Source organism: Camelus ferus, chromosome 16, assembly GCF_009834535.1.
Source record: "Camelus ferus isolate YT-003-E chromosome 16, BCGSAC_Cfer_1.0, whole genome shotgun sequence".
Lineage (NCBI taxonomy): Eukaryota > Metazoa > Chordata > Mammalia > Artiodactyla > Camelidae > Camelus > Camelus ferus.
This window is the reverse complement of record NC_045711.1, coordinates 34,139,311-34,164,330: the sequence shown is the minus strand read 5'-3', so window position 1 is coordinate 34,164,330 and position 25,020 is coordinate 34,139,311. Positions and strand designations below refer to the sequence as shown.

General features: G+C 34.3%; 1 protein-coding gene and 1 pseudogene across 5 annotated transcripts in view; one reads left to right on the top strand and one right to left on the bottom strand.

Annotated features, from left to right (window-relative positions):
- Positions 1-24,998, bottom strand: part of CDC27 (cell division cycle 27) — a 48,533-nt gene extending 23,535 nt beyond the window's left edge. For 4 of the 5 annotated variants that reach the window (XM_032457158.1, XM_006177372.3, XM_032457159.1 and 1 more), the window contains exons 1-9: positions 24,820-24,998; positions 15,563-15,638; positions 14,648-14,795; positions 12,732-12,857; positions 6,856-6,953; positions 5,631-5,785; positions 5,314-5,525; positions 4,232-4,346; positions 1,667-1,782 (exon numbers count right to left, since the gene is read on the bottom strand). In XM_032457158.1, the coding sequence (XP_032313049.1) occupies positions 1,667-1,782; positions 4,232-4,346; positions 5,314-5,525; positions 5,631-5,785; positions 6,856-6,953; positions 12,732-12,857; positions 14,648-14,795; positions 15,563-15,638; positions 24,820-24,846 (1,073 nt within the window). In that variant the 5' untranslated portion in view covers positions 24,847-24,998. Of the gene's footprint in view, positions 1-1,666; positions 1,783-4,231; positions 4,347-5,313; positions 5,526-5,630; positions 5,786-6,855; positions 6,954-12,731; positions 12,858-14,647; positions 14,796-15,562; positions 15,639-24,819 lie in introns of those variants that run through there. The other variant, XM_014552991.2, reaches the window with a different exon arrangement.
- LOC116669200 lies at positions 7,857-8,491 on the top strand (annotated as a pseudogene).
- Positions 24,999-25,020: the final 22 nt, after the last annotated feature.

Here is a 25,020-nt window from a genome sequence, read left to right as displayed (position 1 = left end):
GAAACAGAGCACCAGAAACAGTAAATATATGGGTATATATAAAAGAGACTTCTTTTTCTCATTAAAAAAAAAATCTCTATGAAAGATAACTATTTAGGGCAGAAAATACAACAAGGCACTATGTACAAGTAAAATATATGACAGCAATAGCATTGAGACTGAGAAAGGAGCATGAAAATATACTGTTATAAGGTTTTATACTAAAGGTGATGGGGTATAGTATTACTTGAAGGTAGACTTTGATAACTTAAAATGCGTAACATAAACCCTAAAACAACCTCTAAAAAGATAAAATAAAGAATAATTGTTAATAAGGCAATGTTATGGATTGAACTGTATCTCCCAAGCAGATACGTTGAAACCCTAAACCCCGGTACTATGAATGTGACCTTTTTGGGAAATACGGTTTTTATAAAAGTAATCAAGTTAATACAAGGTCGTTAGGGTGGGCCCTAATTCTATATGACTGATGTCCTAACAAGAACAAGGAAATTAGACTACAGAGGCACACAGGGAAGATGGCCATGAGCAGACAGAGGCAGATACTGAGTTGTACTACCACAAAATAAGGAATTCCTAGGGCTACCAGAAGCTGGAAGAGATAAGGATCCTCCCCTAGCAGCTTCAGAGGAAGAATGACCCTGTCAACATCTTAATTTTGGATTGTAGCTTCTAGAACTGTGAGTGAATAAATTTCTGTGGTTTTAAGCCACTCAGTTTATTACTTTGTTATAGCAGCTGTAGGAAACAGACAAGGCAATAAAGAAAATAAAATGCTGTAATCAACTATACCTCAATTAAAAAAAAAAAGATAAAATAGAATCAATAATACAAAGAACACAAAATTATTAATAATGCTCATTACAGTTAGTATATATGTTTAATTTTAAGTGAAATGTATAATTCAGTAAATTATGTTTATGTTTAGGAATGGCATATACTTGGCCTGCATAATGTTGTTCTGCAGGAGGCTTCAGGCTTATTCTCATAACTGAGTCCCAGGCAATCACTGCCACCTGTCTGTGAGCTGGCACTCACGATGAGACTTACCATCCTGGCATTTTAAGAAACATTGAGGCTTTCTATATAGTCCAAGTATACGCACATGTGTGTCTGTTTTAAGACTTATAATACATGTTCACTATTTTAGGAGACAGAGTTGTATCTTTATCTTAAAATATTAGCTATAATTTATTTTTAAGTCCTTGAACAGGAAAAGAAATCCTATTTAACACCATTTCTGTGTGGAAATGGATTTATTATTTGAAGATTTACTGGAAGATTAACGTTACGATCTATGTATAGAAATGCATAATAGGGGAAGGGAGAGTAATCTATCTGTACACCAGTGAACAAGGTCATGTAAATTAGAAGAAAATTATTTTAGAGGAGTGCTCAGAATATCTAGTTTAAACAAGTTCATGAGGCAATTAGAATAAAAAGATATTTTACCTAACTTTTGCCTTGGTTTGTATTATAATACTCAACTAAAAATTAAACTATTTTTCCAGTAAGTTAGAAATTTCAAATTTAACATAATCAAAATTTAGAATAGTCATTCAAGAATTCTTGGGACAGTCAAAACCTGTCTAAATTGAAGAATTATAATCATATTTTAGAGCAAGAAAAGCTGAATGATAACAAATAATAACCCCAGGATAAATACCTTGTTTGTGGGCCAGAACTTTGTGTTTGTGCAACAAGAATTGGAGTTACCTCTCGACTATTTCCACTTTGTGAGAAGACAGACTTTGTTCCAGTTTGGCCGATTCTGGCAACAGACTGTAAAACACAAAAAGTCTAAGGTTTGTGAATTATAAATTTTACCGTAAATGACAAAAGACATCATGATGTGCCCATCTACATTTTCCCAACGCAAGATTTCATAATATATCCTGTCATTTGAGAACACAAATTATTAATGTCATTATTTATGTCACTTTAATTATTAAAATTGTATTAGAATGAAGATTAGCCTATTTCCTCATATTTTCCTCAGTTTTTTTACCTTTATACTATATTCTCATCTTTTGCTTTAGTTTCCAAGGAAAGGCTCAAAATTCCTACAAGCCATTTATTATATATCTTCTCTAGCTGGGGCTAAGTGCTAAAGAATTTTAAGACAGCTACTATTCTCAAGATTTATAATCTAACTCCATATACATAAAAAAGTAATAATAATATAGTAAGATTTTATATCCCCCTCCTTTGGCACTTAGTATAAAAATGGTTCTACAGAAGTTCAGAGGAGTAGATTTTTTTTTAAATCAATTATTTTTGAAATTCTAAGAATATTGCTCTTAGAATTAGTAAGTATTTCTTTCTGGTGTGGTCAATCTTCCATTAACTGGTCTCTGCTTACCCCTTCTATCTTCTCTAATTTATCAACTTATTTCTATTTATTTTTGTCACTTCGCTTTTATAAAGTGATCTATGACTATTGTCAGTAGATATTTATAAAAAATTTTTTACTATCAAATAAATTTCTCCAAAACTTACTGTTACTTTGATAGCCACTGTATGTAATTCTCAGACTGCACATTACAAATAATTGCTAATAATCATTTTCTCACCATATATGAAAGCCTTATTTTGGCCTTTTCTGCACATTTAACATCATTGATCATGTCCTCCTTTTGAAGCTTTGTATAATTTCCAAAATAGTACAGTATCTTGATTATATGCCCTGCCACTTCATTAGCCGGCCCCTCTTTCTTCCAGTGTTTTAAGTTTCTTAGCTACTCTTTCCCTAGAAGAGCCTGGCCATTTTAACCCTTTAATTATTATTTCTATCACCTGGCCATATTCTCTCCTCTATGACTAACTATCAAGCCTTCCTCCTCCTCCTTCTCCAGACTAAGACCTCTACATTCACACAAAGGACAAAACTTAAAAGTCAATTCTGGCCCTTTCTTATTTAACAAAGAACTATCTACTGAACTCACTACTCGGTCTGACATTTTTAGTTGATATCGCAGGCAGACCTAGAAGTATATTCTTTTTTAGGAATGTTTTGTAATAGACCAAGAAGAGAAAAGGGGCAGAGGAGGTTGAGACAAGAAGTGGCTTTTATTATTTGGGCACTGAAATCAGGTACCTGTTCACTGCCTAACTTGTCCTTAATTGCTCTGACTCACTTGGTCTTGGCCCTACTTCACCTGGAATGCTAACTACAATCCTACTCTGCCTTCTCACTACTGTAATAAACTAATTTCCACGTTATGTTTCACTCTCATCATACAACAGCAGGTAGTACTGACAACTTAAAACAAAAGTCAGATTTAAAATAATCCACACGTTAACTACTTTGTAGTTCCTTTTTACCACTCCTGGTATTATCACTCATTAAGAAGCTATCATAGAAAAAAGTTTTGCAGGCTCTAAGAAGTTAAGGAGTAAAAGAGTAAAACTAAAACAACAAGAAGAAACATGTCTCCAGGAGGGCAAAGGGGCTATATCAGTCATTCACATACTAGTATGACTCATTTAGCTGCCATTTCTTAAACATCTATTAAGCCCAGCAATAGGCATTTTGCATACATAACCTAATTTCTCTCATAAGATACCTTGCACCATAGATATGTTTTAAATAAATGGGACTGAGGCCTCTACTGCCACAGAACTTTATAAAAGAACATTATAAAAAGAGTTGCAGCTGCAATTCAGTCTTACTGCAGTATTTTACCATAAGGATACTGTCAAGTATTTTTCATTTTACTCCACATTTACTTCAAATTTACCCCACACTTATGAGGATCCACCATAAGATTTTATTATCAGAAATAGCTGACTTTATGTGAATCAATTTTTTTCATGTTAATATCAGTACAATTAAAAAACAAATATGGTGGAAACAAGTAAAAACTATGGCAGGTATCATTTCCGTTATTTACATTCAAAGTGACAGAAATAATCTAAATTTTGTAAAAAAAAAAAAAAGGAAATTAAAAGTAAATATCTGAATATGTTTATTTAGCTATATGCTGAAATAAACTATACTTGTGAGTTATAAATTTATGTGGCTAGAAGAGCAACCTGCTTGGTGTCTCCTACTATATAACCAGGAGGCTATGATAATGATGACCTTCTTTTACATTTAGATCAACAACAACTCTAAGGCAACAACAATTAAATAAAGTTAGATTTTTTCTAAAATTGCCTTTAAGAGATTGTGGAGTTTTAAGTGAATTTCTTTCATCAGTACCAAAACTGTATTTTACATGGAAAATACCTTTTTTGAAGGGGCTCCGGTGGATGGCACGTCAATTACAGAAGATGTATTAGTGTAGTTTTGTAAATAGGATCCATCTCCAGGACTTGGGGTTTCTAATGGCAAAATCCCAAAACTGAGAAGAGGTTGAAATCAAGGTGTCAAAAAGTCATCAAGGCATATATAAAGCAGCAGTATACTTAAATTAGAAGGTCTAAAAGGAAGAGAATGGCAAATCAGTCTTGGGGGCATTGAGGATCTGAGGGGCAGATTAAATATAAGTTGTGAATGTAGACTATTCCACCCACCAAAATTAAAATTTTTTAAAAAGTCAAACAAGGAACTAAATTGAGCAGCAACTACTGATCTCAGATTTATTAGGAATGAGGAAAAATGGCTTTGTACAAGCTAAGATCCAAATTATCAAATTACTTCAAAATCTTGGAATTTATGGGATTTAGACCATATTGTGCAGAAAATGTATCCAGTGAGTACTGAATCCATCTGTGGATTCAATGAGTTTTATAATCTCATGGTCATACTATTTTAGTAGCTACCTGGCCCTGGGACCCAATTCATAGTCTGTTCTAGCATATAATTTTTTAATTTGATTCTTTGGGATATGCATCCTCTGGGTTGGATTCCTATATTTATACATACATATATTTCTGATAATTTTGACAAAATAGTTCAAATTGATATGGTATCAATCCTTCCTCCACATTCTGGAAAATAGCACATTAACAACAACCACTGCTGTCACTTTGAATATATCATTAAGAATTCCAGTATTTTAAGAGGTTCATAGTTATTCACTGAATCACAGCCATAAATATCTTTTAATGCATACAGTAGCTGAATAAGGCATATTTCAAGTTTTAAAATTTTCTCCAATATCTAATATTAAATTTTTCTCACAGGTACTGTATTTCTTTTACTTCATTTTCTAAAAATGGAATAGGTTCATTATTGAGTTATTAAATGCCTCTATTTCCATAATGATTTAGAAGTTGCTGTTCATATTAATATGTATTACTAATAATAAGAATTATTATTAGACCATTTACTAGTACAGCACATTTTAAAGTATCTTTTTGTCTTACCTTGGGGTTAATGGGCTAAGAGCAGCTGGCCCTCCTAATAAGCTTCGACCAGTTTTTGGTTTATTTTGAACCTGTTTAGATAATATGGAAGTTCCTGTTCCAAGAGGGACAGTATCTGGTGAAATTACAGCTGAGTCAATATAAGACACTGAGGAATCTGTATTCAAGGAGTACTTTGAATTGGAAGATTCTAAATTCAGTCTGTTTAATTCCTGAAACAGAAAATTTCTACCATGTCATTTACAATACATTACTTAGTTTGGATCATTCTTTTTCATTTTCATAGTATTTTGAACACTAGTGTTTGATACACTTACAATTGTGTCCTGGGGTGTTTCTGTAAGAACTGTCTCAGGCTGTCTGTGAGATAAACTATGATTAGATACTAGTGTTGTGCAAGAGTTGGGCAGACAGTTGCTGAAGTTCTGTAAAGATGTTAATTTAAATGTTTGGTCAGGATCTGGCTTTTCACCTGTGAAGGGGAAAAAAAAAGTTTGTCTCTAAGGAAATAAGGGTTAAATTTTTTCAAGCATACATAAATCAGTGGAAATAAGGTCTTATCCAGAGTTTTAAAGTTCTTCCTTTTCAGTGAATCTGATTTATCTCCCAAAAGCTCATCCATCAATTTATTATAAAAGTTACTCCTAAGATAAAGTTGTAAATTTAGGAAATAAACTAACCTGCAATGATACTGACTTTATAATAAATCACAGAAAAACGTAGATTTCTGTGTTTGTTTTAAAGCAGAAAGTGGATCTCATTTTGCTCAAGGTAAGGAGTAAGGGTGGAGAGGTGAAACCCAGTAGAAATCATAGTAAAGCACTTCCATGTATATAGACAAAATAATTTTTTTAATTGAAGTATAGTCAGTTTACCATGTGTTAACCACAACAATATTTTAAATGCGCATCCACCCTAGAGCATATATACTGAGAAACTCTTCTCCCATATTATCCAGGTCTCATTTTATATAACAGTTTCTGCTCTGGGCATTGTATTAATTTCTTTTCTTATTCAGAAAGCTATTTCCCCCCCTCTTTTTATTTATTTTTTATTTTTTTAAAGGTTATATTCCATTTGTAGTTACTATAAAATATTTGCTATATTCCCCATGTAGCACAATATATCCTAGTAGCTTATATTATACCTGTTTGTACCTCTTAATCCCCATCCTTACTGCTCCTCCCCCCTTCCCCTTTCCACTGGTAACCACTAGTTTGTTCTCTATATCTGAGTCCGCTTCTTTTTTGTTATATTCACTAGTTTGTTGTTATTTTTTAGATTCCACATATAGTGATATCATACAGTATTTGTCTTTGTTCATTTTGGTCAGTATTATACTCACAACACAACTCATTCTAGAGGACAAGAGAGGCTATGTTTTTCCTGAAATATATTCATGTTCTCAATTTTAAAAGCCCTTAGCTTTGAAAAATATTTTTCTTGTGGATAATTTGTATCACCTTCTAAAAATTAAGCAGGGTAAAAAAAAGAGGAAGAGGAAATGGGAAAACCCTCCCCGAGCCACCTCTACAAACATACCTATTTCACATAATGACTCAAAGGGGGACCAGAGGAAAGGATTTAAACTAAGGCTCTTTTGGTAACATTCTGATCCTTTGGCAAGCCGATCTGTCTTGCTGTAAAGACAAGCAAATAGATTAGACAAGCTACAAAACCTAAAACATCTATTACAAAGAAACGTTTGATCTAGAAAATTAGGTAAATCTTATAAAAGTTCTGAGAGTACTCTTCTACATCCTTCCCTAAATGATCAATTTCTCCTTCTTACCATCCTCCAATCTCTACTATTTAGGGCAGTTCAAGTCAAGTCAGGTAGAAGCAAAGAACACAAATTGAGTGGAATGCTAGCAAAATAAACAAGCTATCACTGTCTTCTTAAATATTATAATCACTTTTAATTCACTGTTGGATATTAGAATTACTGAAGGGGATATGGAAAATACCCAAATGTTAGTCTTATTCTTAATTTTAAATATAAGTCCCAATGGTAATATTGAAAGTGACTTAAATACTTTAAATATAGCACATTTAAATGGTAAGAATTAAAAAATAAATAAATGGTAAGAGTTTTTATTTTAACAAAAGGTGGTGGTTCTTAACAAAAAGGAAAATTTATGTTTCTTTCTAAATCAGATGTATAAAGACTTATATTTAGAATGTAGACAATATCCCTGGGGCCCTATACACTTGAAAAAAATCTGAAAAATATTAGAATTGTTGCCTCCCTAGCTTTTAAATGGGAGGAAAGATGGGGGTGAGGCTTAGTGAGACTTTTTCGAGCTTTCAGATTAAAAAATACTATTTACCTGTTCTAAGGTTGAAATTCTTCATTATCTAACAGAAAAAAAATCAAGATACAGCCATTCTGTATCTATATAATAGTTCTTATAAAACTCTAAGGTTTTATAAAGGACCAGAAGGCATCTAACCAACATTTTCAAGACAACCCTCGAATGAAACTACCAGTTAAAATATATAATCTTCCTTTTCCGGTAGGTGGCCTGAGGTGACCTCTAAAAATGGTTCGCTATTCACTTGACCCAGAAAACCCCACAAATCATGCAAATCAAGAGGTTCAAATTTTTGTGTTCACTTTAAGAACACTCGTGAAACTGCCCAGGCCATTAAGGGTATGTATATCCAAAAAGCCACCAAGTATCTGAAGGACAATGTGTACCTTTCCGTCATTACAATGGTGGAGTTGGTAGCTGTGCCCAGGCAAAACAGTGGGGCTGGACGCAGGGCTGATGGCCCAAAAAGAGTGCTGAATTTTTACTGCACATGCTGAAAAATGCAGAGAGTAATGCTGAACTTAAGGGGTTAGATGTAGATTCTCTCGTCATTGAGCACATCCAGGTGAACAAAGCTCCCGAGATGCAGCGCAGGACTTAACAGAGCTCACGGTTGGATCAACCCTTACATGAGCTCTCCCTGCCACATTGAGATGATCCTTACTGAAAAAGAGCAGATTATTCCTAAACCAGAAGAGGAAGTTGCACAGAAGAAAAAGATATCCCAGAAGAAACTGAAGAAACAAAAACTTACGGCCTGGGAATACATACAGCAAAAAATAAATGCAAATAAAAGTGAAAAATATATATATAATCTGTTTTTACGCTGTATATCTCAGATAACTGAAAGAAGACCCCCTTAGGTAACTAGATGTTAGTGTGCTTTACTTCCAAATTTTGCGAGTAGAAAACTAGAATAAATAATGTAATAAAGACAAGAAAGTACCACTAGTTGAAGAATATCTAGCTTCCCACATTTGCCTAATTTGAGCCAATAAACACATGAACAAAGAAGAGAGTGGGAGCAGGAGCAGGAGCAGGAAGCAGACTATCACAAAATGTAAGTAAGTTTTATCAAAGTCTATACCTAACAATTGTTTAGATGAAATTTCTTAAAGGAAAAATAATTGTCACAAGAATGATATAATCATTTACTATGGATAGAGGAGTAACTTAAAAATAGGAAACAAAGAAAAGACATAAAAATAGTATTTTTTGAAAGTAATTGCAAGGAGTAGAAAGTGGCAAATCAATGCTCGGGAACTTTTAACATACAGCCAGGAAAAGAATACAGGGAAACTTCAATGTTTGAAGATTATCCTAAGCTTCAACAGTTCTTACTGCTGCTCACCTAAACTAACTCATGCAATATAGCCCTCATCTCTTATATAACTAACTGTACTTTGCCTATTTATCTTTCATGTGTGCTCTCTTGCCATTGTTTATAAGCTTCTTGAGGACTGGAAATTAGATTTCTCATTTTTAAAAAAAAGATTTCTCATTTTAATATTATCTCTTTCCTGTTTTCAATAGCCTGTCCTCTTGCTTTGCTTGTATAATGTAACATAAAAGACACTTTTACTAATAATTTTTAAAACTGCACTGAGTAGACTGCATGAATTATTTAAATTGCCAGAAAAGTGGTAGACAAACTGATTTAAGCAAAGATAAAACAACCTATTTATGAAAAAAAATCATGAAAGTATAAGAGGTGATCTTTTGTGATGAAAATCCTCTTGTGTCCAGTATTATTTAAATCGTATTTTCTTTTTACATTAGCAAAAGGTGAATTCTCTTAAACCTTTGATAAGTTGGCAAGGTGGATTTTTAAAATAAGCTATGATCTGATTAACAGACCATAAAAGAAATTTAAAACACAATGTCTGCTAAGAAGAGATTAGACACACATGTGCATGCATGTGGACAGATACTAGTATATATAAATAACTTAAAAGCAAACTGCGGAATAAGCTAGAGGTAGAATTATAATAATCAAATATGGGAGCTGAATCTCTAATTATTCAGTAGAGAGATAAAAAGGGAAAAAAGATTTAATAGAATTGAACTGCTTGGAGTGCTCCAACTTTAGATGGATTTTTTTAATTTTTACTGTAACTCAGAAAGGAGTTTACCAAAGAATTGGGGTAAAAAAATTATTTAAATGGTTCTGGGAAGAAACAGGTAAATCTATGAACCAGACTTAGTTGCATCCTAAAGATGGAAGTCTCATGTGCTATTGTAGACAAAAAGACCAATGAAGTGTCTATTAAAATACGGCAGCTACAAAACTACAACACGTATATATCCGGATTACTGGGTGCAACTTTGATCACAAGACAGGTATGTAATGGCTGAAATGAAAAACCAGTTTTTGGAGCAGGGTTGTACCCTACTGGATACTTAACCGTTCAATCCTTATGATGAATAAAAATAACCTACCGTTACTTCTCTGAAGAAAGGGGTAAACCTTTCTTCTTCATAGTTAGAACCTAATATAACTGCACCTTCAAAATCTTTTAGTGACCCTGTTTTTAAATTATTAGTAATATACAAACAGCATTTTGGTGATTTAATGACTTCCCTTTGTTTTATTAAAATTTATTTTGAAATAATTTTAGACTAACATATAAGTTGCAAAACAGTACAGAGTTCCCATGTACCCCTTACACCATTCTTCCCTCAAAAATAATACCTGACACAACTGTAATACAGTTATCAAAACTGGGAAATTGACAGTAGTACAATACTTAATTTGAATTTCAGCAGTTTTTACATGCATTCACTTGTCTGTGTATAGTTTTATGAAATTTTATTGTGTCACTACCACTACAATCAGGATATAGAACTGTTCCAAAATTGCAAAGAAATTCCTTCAACTACCTTGTTATAGCCACACTCTTGCCCCAACTCTAACCTCTGAGAACCACTGATCTGTCTCTATCACAAGAATTGTGTTACATCAATAATGTTATATAAATGAAATCCTATAGTATGTAAAATTTTGAAATTGGCTTTTTTCACTTGCCATAATGTCCTTGAAATCCATCCAAGTTATTATATTTATCAATTGTTTTTCCTCTTTATTGCTGAGTAGTAGTTCACTATGTGAATGTAGTTTGTTATCCATTCACTCATTGAATTTGAGTTGATTCTATTTTGGGCCTTTTTTACAAATAAAGCTGTTATGAACTTTCATGTACAAGTATCATTCTCACCAGCAATGTATGAGAAATCCTGTTGCTCTGCATCCTCAGCAGCACTTGGTATTGTCAGTAGTTTTAATTTTAGCCATTTTAATAAGCATGTAGTGGTTTCTCATGGTAGTTTTTAAATGCCTTTCCTTAATGTCTAATGATTTGGTACATCTTTTCATATGCTTATTTACCATCCACATACCCTCTTTGATGACATGTCCATTCAAGAATTTTACCCATTTTCTAATTTTCTTATTATTGAGAATTCAAAGAAACAAAACGAACTCATAGAAAGATTAGATTTGTTACCAGAGGCAGAGAGTGGGAGGAGGGAGAATTGGATGAAAGTGGTCAAAACATACAAACTTCCAGTTATAAGATAAGTAAGTACTCGGGATGTAATGTACAGCATGATAAACATTGCTGTAAGTTATACAGGAAGGCTGTTAAGAGAGCAAATCCTAAGAGTTCTCATCACAAGGAAAAATTTTTTGTCTAATTCTTTAATTTTGTATCTATATGAGGTGGTGGATGTTTATAAAACTTACTGTGATAACCATTTCATGACGTATGTAAATCAAATCATTATGCTGTACACCTTAAATATATACAGTGCTGTATGTCAATTATATCGCAATAAAACTGAAAGAAAAAAATTTTAAAGAAACAAAATCTTTTCTATCAAGTCTTTTCTAGTTACCATCTTACCTTTCTTCTTAACCAAATAGAACTGATTATTCCCTCATTTGAACAAAATACTATTAAGATTTTATCAAAGCACTTTAATTGTGATGATAAAAGTTTATAAAGTTTTTATTTACTGCTTCTCTCCTCCTATTCTATTACAAATCTTTGGTGGGGAGAGGAGAATGGTGAGTTATTTATCTTTACATTTCTAGTGCCAAGTATGTGTCTAGCCATACTAGAGGATGGATCTCAAAGTTTTTTGAGTAAGTGACAAGAAGAATCATACTTGCATTAATTAAATTCATCACTCCAAGTCCTTCTATTAAGATAAAAGAAGATATTGGTATTATATCTTTACTTACTCCTGTTCTCAAAAGAGTGATGTCATCTGAAAATGAGCCCCAAATTTCAGCCAAATAATTTATTCTGTTCAAAAAGACATTTTCAAGGTTTTTAAAAAACTACTATTCAAACTAGCCTCAATTTGTCTTAAAACAGATGCTAACCTAATTCTTCACACAAGCAATCCTCAATCATTTCTCCCATGATATGCAACAGATGTCATTTACACATGAGATGCCCTCCAATGGGCATTCTTGTTACCTAATTATATCTCCACCTCCTACTCCTCAAATCAGAGTATTTCAGGATAAAACTCAGTGAGAATATTATTATAACTCTGAATTCACTCTCACTTGCTTTTAAAAAACTTAAATAAATGTAAACATATTTTAAAATTATTTCCAAAATCACTATTATTTCAACTACCATTGTAGGAAATTTCTCAAATTCATTATGACATACTAGATAGGAACTGCTATTCTTTATTACTGAAACATGCTTTCAAGCCTCCTTCTAAGGAGCAGTGGTAATATTTAATACTAGACCAAAAACTTCACTCGTTTCTTCTTTTTCTCGGTGGATTACATGAAGATATTCTCCTCACCCAAGGTAAAACAAAAACAAAACCCACATATGCACTCAATCGTTACGTAGTGCTGCTGTAGCTATTTATCATTAAGGCCAACTGGACAGTCATAAACGGGATCAACATCTCTACTATTTTACAGGTTCAACAAGGTCATGAAACTTTAAGACTGTACACTACTCAGCCAAATGCTATGCTATTTCATAAACATAGATCAACACATATTGTTCTTAAACCACAAAGCATTCTAGTCCTGGAAACAATTTTCTGGTGATTTTAATCACTCTTACTTACCAATATACATGTCCCAACAATGAAAGAGTAAAGCAAGCTGAATCACCAAACTCAGTAACAATATCATCATGGCTTTTCTGCTTATTAAACACTCCACCAGATAAGATCTGTTCCCCTTCTGCAAGCCTTTAAAACACAAATTTAACACAACACTGTAAATCAACTATATTTCAATTAAAAGAAAATAAAAAAATAAAAACTCCACAAATGTACATATTAAAAAAAAGTCAATATAAGAAGCACTGTATGTAAAGACATTCTTCATTATCAGTGTATCTCTTACTATGGAGATAAAGTAAAAAGTTCATGGTACCTTTAGAATAACAATAAACATGTTTTCAGAATCATTTGGGAAATTGGAAATTTATGATTTTAAAATTCCAGTATTACCTTTAAAACGGAACCAGTAAAATTTAGTCAGCATGTACAAATCTAGTCTGAGCAACATACACATTACTCATGTCAAAAGAAATGGAAAACCATTATACTGGGGGGAAAAAATGCATGGTTTTTCATTAATAGACGTGGAGGTCCTTCTTAGTTCTATAATTCCTTGAAATAGGATTTGCAAGTAAATTAAACAAGACTAACATTTTAATTAAAACTTGCATACTTAACGGCCTTAGTTATTTTTAGGTTTACAATTGAAATTTGAATAGCACTTCATCTTTTTTTGTCAATCATGTTTTCTTGATACAGAAAATAACAAATGTTCCCCAAAGGAAAAAAAAAATGTCTGATTTCACTATATATTTTTAACATGTGAGAGTCTATAATGGTTTGTGTTTTAAAAAGTTTTTTTCCAAATCACCATGTAGAAAACATTACATCCCTAGTACTTACTTATCTTATAACTGGAAGTTTTTATGTTTTGACCACTTTCATCCAATTCTGCCTCCTCCCACCCTCTGCCTCTGGTAATAACAAATCTAATCTTTCTATGAGTTTATATAGTATATCCTAAACATAAAAGGTGCTATCCAAAGTTCTTTTACTATCAATAGGACTTTTAAAAAATTATAAATATTTATAAATGGGATAAAAATGTCCAATGTAAGAACTGGCTTTAAGAAATTAAATAAGTAGATAATTTAACATTAGAATCTTTGGAGTAGAAATAATTCAATAACAAATGTCTCAGAAATTTTATAGATACTTTAGCTAGCTTTAATTCAAAAGTCCACCATTAGACACTGGACAAATAAAATAGTTATTTATCAGACTATGAAGACTTTATGAAGCTTATTTGTATCCTCTCACTGTAAACTTACAAACTAAAATATAGACACAGACTTTTACAATTATCTGTTTAGTCACTTAACCATTATTTCATCTCTTCCATCTCTCACAGCACACAAAAGTTTGACAGAAGATAAATACCTCAATCTCTAGCTGCCTCCAGATTCAGAATAGGGACAGCTGACTTGGTTTAATTGTAATGTGCAAAAGAAGTACTCTCCTGAATCTGCCCCTCTTGTTTCAAAGGAGCAATGGTTCCCAAAAATGATCTTGACAGGCAAATAATTACACAACTATCTAGACACAAGCGAGCATTAATCTCAGGTGAACTGGTAAGTAGGTTTTTAGGCTTATTCCAATTTGTCTAACAATGAAAATAAAGGAAAAGAAGTAACACTTGGGATCATTTTAGAAAATGACAGGAATTAGTTATAAATTAGGTTTTTCCAGAGTTAAATTCTATTACTGTAACAATGAAATCTCTCTATAACAAAAATAGTAATGCCCATAGGCAACAGTGTAAACATTTCAAAAGTTACTGAAATAGACAAATCTCTACTACCAAAAGAGGGGAGAAAGGGCATCAATCAGAGTTTATTAATCCATCAAAAGAATTTTATCCGGAATTCTACAGTGTAAATAGAACAAAATTAGACAGAAAAGATTTAGAAACTTACTTGCTGAGATCAACACAACACTTTGCAAGCAGGTATTTACATTGTGGTGTAGTACAACTGTGTCCTTTCAAGAGTCTATATGCTTTATATGCCTTTCCTGAGCGGTAATAACAGGTTGCCAGTAGAAACAAGGCTTCTTCTGAGTGTACTAAGAACACACACGGAAAAAAAAATTGGCTATTATTTAGTATGCTGAGTGATAATTTGTTTATCTGGCAATAAACAAGTTTAGCAACAAAAAAAAGAATCAGGTATGTTATTTAATATAAAAATTTATTAACTCAAATTTGAATTAAAGAGAAATACTTCACTGATAGAAAAGTTAGTTCCCCAGGTCCTGATTACCTTCTTCCTACAAGGAACCAAGGAAATAATGAAGACAATCATGGTAAATCCATGATTTCTGTAAATCCTTAAAGGTTTCTGTAAATCCTTAAGCAAAGCAAACACATGAACACATCTACCTCTAAATAGACTACCAGTAAAACACCTCGTTTTAATTTTTTCAGGAAGGCCTGTATCACTATGAACTTCCCTCAGACATCAAGTAACTTGCCCAAGGTATACTAGTGCATATTTAAGTGACACAGTTAAGGTTTGTAATGAGGCTGTAGACTCAAAATCCATGCTCTAAGCAGCAGAATAGATGCTAATAAAAAAAAACCTGGGAAAAAATACCTAAAGATTGGAACGTGATTACATAGACCATAGTGTAAAACCTGAAGTAACTCTATACAGTTATTGAAAGTAGCATATAAGGGAGCTACAGAGATACTGGGTAAAATTTTTATGAACAAGTGTCAATCATAACCATAAAACAAAAGTGATACCCATGATCTTGTTACAGTCAAGAAGCGGCATAATTCCATATATTTTATTATTTAATGGAGCTATAGAAATGAATAGATTACAAACCTTCTGCATACAGTCGTTCTGCGAGGAAAACTGCATCTCTGTAAGCATAGTGGTTTAGTGCTTGCCATATAGCAGCCTGCAAGTGGAAGAAAAAGAACATAAATATACATATAGAGTTTCAAGGTAACTCTTAGCACAGAGCCTTGCATATAATACTTAAATCAACATGCCTAATTTAACAAATAAAACCTCAATGCCCACAGTGCAAACTCCATAATGTGTAGATATGGCTCTTCACAGTATACACCCTAACATATCTGAATTTATTCCCTCAACTCTGCATGGACTTTTAGACTTCTGTGTCTTTGTACTTCCTTTTCCTTCACTGGGGAACATGGGCTCCTTCACCTACCTCCCCTGATAATTTACTCATCCCTCAAGACCCAGCTTAAATAATATCTATGTCATAAAGCTTTCTGAACTAGAGGGCTCTAGTACTCATTCATTCAATATTTACTGAGTGCCTGCTATGTGCCTACAAGTTGTAATGTAATCCATCCTGTCCCAGAATTATCTTCCTCAAACATAAACATTATCACTGCTGAACAGAAGACAACAGTGAGAGGCCTGGGTTCAAATCTATGTTCCATGACTTCCCAGTCTGTGTCTTGGGCAAATAACTTAAGGTCTCTTAAGTCTTAGTCTCTTCATTTAAAACATAAGACTCCAGTAAAGTACAAAATGGTTCCTAGCACACACCTAACAATTAGTAAGTTTTAGTTGCTGCTATCATCATTATCATCATTATGTCTTCTTCCCTGATCAAAACTCTCTAATGATTCCTCTTGGATAGCCCCAGAAAGCTTACAAAATAAATCTACAGAATAAAGCACAAAATCCTTAGTAAACCATTTAAATCCTATCAGGCTTTAACCACCCCTTTTCAGCTCTGTTTTCACATTTCACTGGTTGCTTAGTCTAGAACCAGAAAAAGCCTCCTCTGGTTCCTAAACATCCACTATATTTTCATACTTCAGAGTCTTTCCCTCTATTTGGGCTGCCCTTTGTCTTTAACTTCTATCTCCTGAAATTTTAGCCATCCTTTTTTCAAAATTCACTTTACACGTTCCTCTTCCTTTCCTGAAACCTTCACTGATCTATCCCATGGAATATAAATTAATCCATCCTATGAGGTTCTACACAATTTTGATTATACTTTTTTATTTCAGGCTGTTTATTAGATTTGGTTATATTATTTGGTTAACTAGATTGCAACTTCTTGCAGACAAAAGCCAGATTCTATTTTGCTCTATAATTCCCTGGTTATCCCACTTAACAAGTTTTTCCCTGGTTATCCTAGATAACAGCCTTGAAACATAGTGAATGCTCAATAAACCGTTGAATGAGAATTTGTTTTGGAACTCTGAATCTATTTTCCATTTATTAACCTATAAACTTTTAGTAACCCAATCTGGAGATAAAATATAAGATATTCCTACTATAATTAACTTCACTAACATGATTAAAACATTAATGTTGACAATACAACATTAATACAACACTAAGTTTCTTCCTTGATACAATAAGCAAAACATTAAAAAGTAAAGGAACTAAGAATCTGGTAAGGTGATAAGAGTCAATCTGACCAAGGGGTTGGAATACATCAGGTTTTTTGGGCAATAAAATCTCTTACTGGTGTGATCTATAAATACCTAGAAGACATCCAGATTTTTCTGATTAATAACAACCTAGGTCATTTTGTATACTTCCCTCCACAGTACTTAGATCATTTGCCTTATCACCGTATCCACTCTGCCTACCACCTTTAAAACACATCATTCATCCACTCAGTAAACATTTATTGTGCATCTACTTCGTTTGCTATATGATTCTGATTTCAGTAAAAAAACCAAATAATATAAAAAACTTAACCAACTTGAGAAAATCAAGTTCTTCAGGTGGCCTGTACAAAGCTTTAACATTTTGAATTTTCACGTCTCTGGTGACAATTAGAAATTATGAATAAATCAGGTCTTATTCTATAGGCACCCATTTGGTCACTGTCATTGTATTCACTGTGCTTTTCTTTTCTTATCAAACAGCTGGGGAGCTGAACCTTAGAACAAAATATGTGGTACTGGCAAGAAGTGAATATAATAACAGCAGGTTTTAAATATACTACAGAATCTAACTGCGGTCTAACCTACATTTCTTGTATACTACAACATAGTAGAGAGATAGATAAAAGGTAATGTAATATACTATGAGTGTTTTCCTCAGAGAATTTCAACATTTGGACAGCATAACTCAAAAAAAGTCATTCAGAAAATAATAGCTAAAGGGTATTCAAATCTAATTTGACTCAATTACTTCTTGAATGCTTAATATGATCTCCATACCCTAATCCATGGCAGATAAAGAGGGTCTTCTGACAGTTACTAATCAAGATGACCAAGTCAATTAGTTCTAGTCATCTGTAAAATAAGGATAAAAACACCTCTGAGATAAGCCTGGCACAGTGCGTGGCTAAATTCTAAACTCCCAAAAGAACTGATCTGGCTTTCTGGTGTTCTACCAGACCATGTATGACCTGGGGTTCTGGAACTATGCCTAATATAGGCATCTTTCCAAATGATACTCATTTAAACTAAGCAACTACAGTAAAAATAAAAGGAAGAAATTGAATAAACATTTACTTTCAAATGCAGATCATTTTTTCCCCAGATTACTTTAATAGTGTCTTCTTTGGCCTCCCTATGATCAATTCTCTCCTTATGAGCTTTTCACAAATCATATCTGATCATATTACCCCTTTGCCTAAAATCCGTCAATGCCTCCTCATTGTCCTTACCAATAAAAATGAAAGTCACCAAACAAGGCAGTGTGGCATAGACGGTGCCTACCTCTTCAGTTCATCCTGTATCATGTTCTCTCATGCTTTCTGGGCTAGCACAACGACCTTCTTTCAGCTCTTCAAACCTGCCATGTTATCCTCCTGACACAAGTCCTTTAAACATACAGTTCATTTTGCCTGGCACACTCCTTTCCTTCAAACTATGCAAATTCCAGTTATTCTTTGAACTTCTTTCCCAGGGAAGGCTTTTCTAGGACACCCAGATGAGGTTAGGCATCCTACACACTAGAATAACACCAAGTACCTTTCCTTTGTAATACTTCTCATGTAATTTTACATTTATTTAGGAGAGTATGTGAGTAACGTCTTCCTCACTATAATTAATATAAATTCCAGAAAGGTAGGGACTACATCTGTTTTTGCTATTATACTCCCAGTATGTATTTATTACATACTTTCTAATGTGCTTAACTAATACATGTTGAATGAGTGAACAAATGACTTTTGACTTCTGGCAGTCCTCCCACTGTTAGCATTTTATATATTAGTCTTCTTAGCCTTAAGTTTTTCTGTAGTCTTACACATCCAATGGTTTTTAAAGATCTCTGGAAATCTCTATTGAAAGAAACTCTGTAGTACAAAGAAGAATTATTTTGTAACGCAAATAATTATCACCTAATTACTCTTTTATAAAACACAGAGATTTCCTACGAACCTACTGAAAGAGCATGGTGAGAAGAAAGAATACACCTAGGATTTGATGTTGGAGACCTATGTCCAAATCTGTATGTCAGCATTTTCAGCGGTGTGACTTTGGGGGAATTACTGAACTCTTCTCAGCTTCAATTTCCTCATCTGAAAAATGGAACTCTTATTTCTTGGACTTGTGTGGATTAAATGAAGTGATACATATATGGTGCTCCTAATATACCGACTGGCACACATTAGGCAATTAAAACCTTTTCCTTTTCCAGCTCTTAATATAAATAATTTAATAAATATAATTCAGTTTCTATTATATAATACCTTCCATCGTATCTGCCACGATTGTTTATTTTGTAACATATAAGCCACAAAAGACACAATGATTCACCAGCTACCTTAGTACTACTGATCACCGGGAAAATTTGGCACATACATACTATCGCCATAAAGTCCTAGAATTTTGAGTTTCTTTGGCTTTTTGAAATGAAAGAGAAAAAAAAGTATCATATTCAAGCATTCTGTTTCTGATTTTAAACTAAATTTTGCTCAGAAAAACATCATCCTTTATCACCACTTCTTAAAGAAGGTCAGAAAAGGATAGTGAAGGCAGCCAGCAAAAACTCCCATATACTCCAGAAGAAAACTTGCCACTTAGAGAACCCCATAACAGCTTCCACCACCAATCTGCTCAAGTACATCTAAGTTCCTGAGTGATGGTATCTCTTTTGGGGAACGGAGTGGGGAATGGACTACTCTCTAAGGCATTACAAATTGGTAGTTGATGACGGGCAGGGCTAAGATTAGCTCCCTGGTTTTTCATCTACTGCCCAACTACTGATGAAAACCTGCCCCCGAAAGAGTATCACTTGGTGCATCACTTCAGGAGTTCTACAAATTAAAGCCAGATGGATGAAATACTGCTAAAGGTTATGAAGTCAAACAGAGCAACACTACCACCCAACCAAAAAAAAGTTTAAAAGAGAAATCTCATTGATTAAATTAATGGGTTGGTGCTAGGCTGCATTAATTTAAAATATAATTAAGTCAACACCATAGAAATTAAATGGCAAAGTTCATTCCTTGCTTATTCTTCTTAAACATGAAATATTGTTTTAAACATAAACAAACCTCTGTACGTTGCACAATTAATTCAGATTTAAATGTAACCACATAGATTGTTTTGTGTCATTTCTGTTTTTGTCAAAAAAGAAAAGAGCTGCCTTCTTTTAGACTATAAAAGAAATGTATAGTAAAAGCTTTGGACAGTATAAGAAAGTACGAGGGAAAAAAAATCACTGTGGAATTTTCCTATTACATATTACAATATAATTTCTAAAACTCTAATTTAGTTCAGGTCTACATCAGTGGTTGCCAATCTCAGCAATTTTGCCCCTCAAAGGACATTTAGTAATATATGGGGGGCATTTTTGGTTGTCACAAATGGAGGGGGTATTTAGTAGGAAGAGGCCAGGGAATGCTGCAAAACCACTCTACAATACACAGGACAACGCCCCCCACAACAAAGAATTTCGCTTGTTCAAAACATCAATAGTGACCAGATTGAGAAACCTGGTGTATATTACCATATAATTGGATTATTCCACTAACCTGTATGCCTCCATAACTCTTGTTTTGTCCTTTTTTCCCAGTGGTGCCAGATTAATTTTTCCAAAGCAGTGCTTTCATTACATAATTTTCCTGTTCAAAAACCTATAATGGCTATTTATTACCAACATATTAAATCTAAACTCCTCAGCTGGAAAGTTAAGTCACCTGCAACCTGATTCTACCTGGCTAGCAAAACCTTATCTCCTGCTCTCAACTCCCATTCTAGCCAAGGCTAGAATTTTACAGTTTTCTTGTTCCTAAACACCATTCTCAACTTTGAACTTTTGCTCATGCCATTCCATGTCAAGAGTATTATCTCTTCTCTACCAATTCAAATCCTTTGTACCTTCTAAAGCTTTAAGTTCTACTCCTTCAAGAAACATTTCCCATTTTTCCAGTCAACAAGGATCTCTTTCCTGAATTTATTATCTGTGCAATCAAATACATGCTGACTTGTAACACTATCCAGTTCATCCTGTTAAGCATACTTATCTACTCAACAAGACTAGACCCCTCAAAAGATTAGAGGTTATGTATCCACATTTCTACTGGTTGGTTTCACATATTTGTAAACAACTCAATTTGTTTACAACAGAATTCTTAATTGTCCTCCTACAAATTTATCTCCCCTCAAAGAATTCTCCATTTATTAAATGGCACCACCCAAAATGAAATCCAGACAGTCGTTCCTGATCTTCCCACATCCAAAAGTTTCCATGTCTCATTGGTTCCACCTCCAAAACAGCTCTTGAATTTATCTACTCTTTCCTACTACACTGTTAACATTTTTTTCTAGGTTACCTTCACCTTAACACTGCTTTTACTTTTGATGCCTCCCTTCTCCGTGACCTTTCACATACAGTAGCCAAAGAGATCTTAAAATCTACATCAGATCATGTCAACTCTCTGCTAAAAATTCTTCAATGATTCCCCATTACACTTAGAATGAAAACTGAACTCCTTGTGATGGCCTTCCATTACTATGCAACTCCAGCCACAGACCTTTCAGTTCTTCCAATGCCAAGTTTTGCTATATCTTAGGGACTTCGCACATTCTGTTTTCTCTGCTTTTAACGCTCTTCAAATTACTGTTTCCTTCTCAACCTTCAGAACTTGACTTCAGTGTTATTTGCTCAAAAAGAACTTTCCTGACATCCTTTTTAGAGAGGGCTTTAGAATGTCTTTTATATGTACTTGGCACATAGCAGGTGCAGAAGTCTTTGCAATTTGATTTTTTCATTGAGGCTGCTTCTGAACTTAATGCTATTTTTCAGTACCTTCTTTGATAGTCCAATTGCAAACCTGACACCTACTTACATCAGGACCCTCCTATTAGGTCTCTCTCTTAACACCCTATTTATTATCCCCTTCTTATCACAGTTTATAATTATTAATTTGTGATTATTTGTCTCATGCTTTCTCTCTATATAGATCATAAGCACAAGTGCTATATCAGGACTAGTCTGTAAAGGAATTATTATATATTTGTAATGACTTTCTCTCAGTTTAGGCACTATGTAGCACTGTCTTCAAGATACTATATTGTACCTAAATATAAGGTAAGCTATTTTCCAAAAGAAAATTTCATAAACAAATGTGTTTCAGCTAACTTGAATATATAAACTTTTTGAATAAAGATCAAATAGTCAAATACCTATTGACTTATAAATTTAGTTACATACATTTTTTAAGTCATAAAATATACTTAGGAATTTCATTTTTTTCTACTCTCATTGAATAGAACAACTTTATTAAAGTCTTTTTTTTTTTGTCATCTAACACAATTTTCCTGAATACACCACTTTCAATTCTAAGTTATTTGGAATTGGCACCCTTGAATCCACGTTAGATGCTTTCCCTGTACATCTTATCCCAAGTCAAAAGTATTCCTTCACTAATGATCTCTAAAATGATATTATATATGTAAAGCACCCACTTACAATACTGCTTATTAAGGTGATATTTACAAGGCTTGTTTACAACTTCATCCAACACTTCTAACTGTGAAGTCCTACCCCCAGGCATAATTGACAAATCTATATAAAATGTCTTTTTTAAATATCAATTTCATCAAGTGAATTTTATAAACATCCAAATTAGCACTGATTGAAATCATTTAGGCTACTGTGTCTTCCCTAGTTATATTAAAAATAAAATAATTGACAGAATGCCTGCCTCATAATGAGAGATTTTTGTAAAGACTCAAATATAAAGTCACACTTTTCTATGACAGATCATTTGTGGGAGCCACTTAGACTGAGGCTTACAAGGTATATCAAACTGGCTATTCCATGTTAAAACTTTAAAAAAGAAAAAGCAAAAAACAGCTTCTCATCTTTCCTTTTAACTTCTTCCTAAGCCTATTAATACCTCGAACCGTGAGACAGCCCTAGAAAGGAAACACCTTTCCAACTTACTCGCCAAAGTTGCTTGTTCCTCCTACTGTTCCAGATCCCTTCTTGAAGGGTTTCTTCTTATACTATAAATTACAACCAAACTTCTCATCCTAAAACTTCTTACCACTCTCCCCAAATCTAATAAACAAAGGCAGTGTGGGGAAAAAAAAGACAAAGTTGACTTTTAAGCCTTAAAAATACCTAAATTCATTACTGCTAAGAGTACTTTAAGGAAAACGAGGAAACCAAGGAATAGGCTATATATTTCTTTTCTTCTTCATGCTTTTATATAAGTTAAAATTGTTACTAAATAGTAGTTATAGGCTAGCAACAAAACTAGTTTATCATTTTAGAGGTCTTTTGGGGCCAGAGAAGGCAAATGTATCATTATTAAGACAAAATTACAAAAATACAAAACAAATTAAACAACTTGAGTGATCTGCTTATCCATTTAAGAAGGTACAGATAGCAACTTCCAATTTCATGTTAGGTCTCAAAAAAAAAAAAAATTGAAAGGGACTTTACCAGTAAGAGGAATTTGGATGGAAAAAATAGCTTTGAAAGCACCAGTATAATGTACAAACAGGTAAATTTCCTAAGAGAGCTATATGTAAAGAGCTGGAGAAGAGGCCAACTAGGAAAAACTAGTATTTCATCCTCTGAAGAAGAATCAAGGAAATATGGAAGGAGTGATGTATTAAAATATTTGATTTTAACTATTTGGTATCACAGGCCTATTAAGGGCATATGAAATAATTTCTAAAATCGGTTTGCTTTGTAACTTCAAAATAAATAAGTCCATGACTCAATGACAGCAGGTGATGGAGGTCAACTCTTCTAATCAAGTTAAAGATCATAAGGTGGGTTCAAAGTCTCCCAGACCTGGTCCATCCCCAATGGACAAAAGATTCAGTTTCTTCAGATGGCAGGGGGAAAATGACTTGGCACTGCATCACACAGTTAAAATCCAATAGAGTTTCTTCCATGCCAACAGAGCTCTGTGCGTCAAAGCATATCTTGGTGAGGTATGGATGGAAAAAACATTATTTGTCTTTCATTTCCTGAACGCCTTATAAACATGCACAATAAAACACTCTTGATCCCCATCACAGGTCATGGAAAAAACCCAGTTTGCCGTTTCTACCCCCTCCCCTTGTATAGGTGCTTGCACCTCAGCCCTAGGCCTCTGGAGTTGTCTTCGCAGATCATTGTCCAGGGGGAAATTTATTGAACGAGAAAAGCAACGTGGGCTAGAAAGTCTGTTATCAAAACATAAATTAGTATTATAAAAGACCGACCCTACCCTCCTCCACCCTCTCACATAAAACAAAAACAAAACCAACACTCTCCCCGCAAACTTATCCCACCACTAGGAAGATCGCACAAGCTCTGATCAGATGTGCTTTCCAATCATCCTTCAGGCAAGAGAACACCTGGAGCGAGTTTTCGGCCCCTCATCCCTCATCCCGGCCGGGGCCAGGCCCCCGGACTGACAGGAGGGGCTTGCCGGACGCTGGCTCGGAGGGAAGGGGGTTATTATCGCCCAGCCCCGCTCACACGAGTGGCAGAAGTAACGTAGGACCAGACGTAACAGGGCTTCGGTTGCGGGCAAGGCCTTGGAACTGACGAGAAGACAGGCAGGAGCCGGCGTGACGGGAGGCGGGAGAAGCAGCCGGGCCTAGGCCGCACCAGGCCGCGGAGTGGCCACAGGCTGCTTTAGCGAGCCAAGCCCCAGGGAAGGGAGTTAGCATTACCTGGACGGGTTCCTGCAGCACCGTCATCCTTGAGGCTCAGGCCCACTTTCTGCAGTGCCTCAGGCCCCCCCCGTAGCGGCTCCGGCCCGGCCAGCCCCGGCTCATTTAAACTCACCAGCGACCGTTACCGGGGGATGGGGGAGGCCGAGGGGTTGCCGAGAACCTCCGAGCGGGACACGGAAAAGCCCGAAGTGGAGAGAT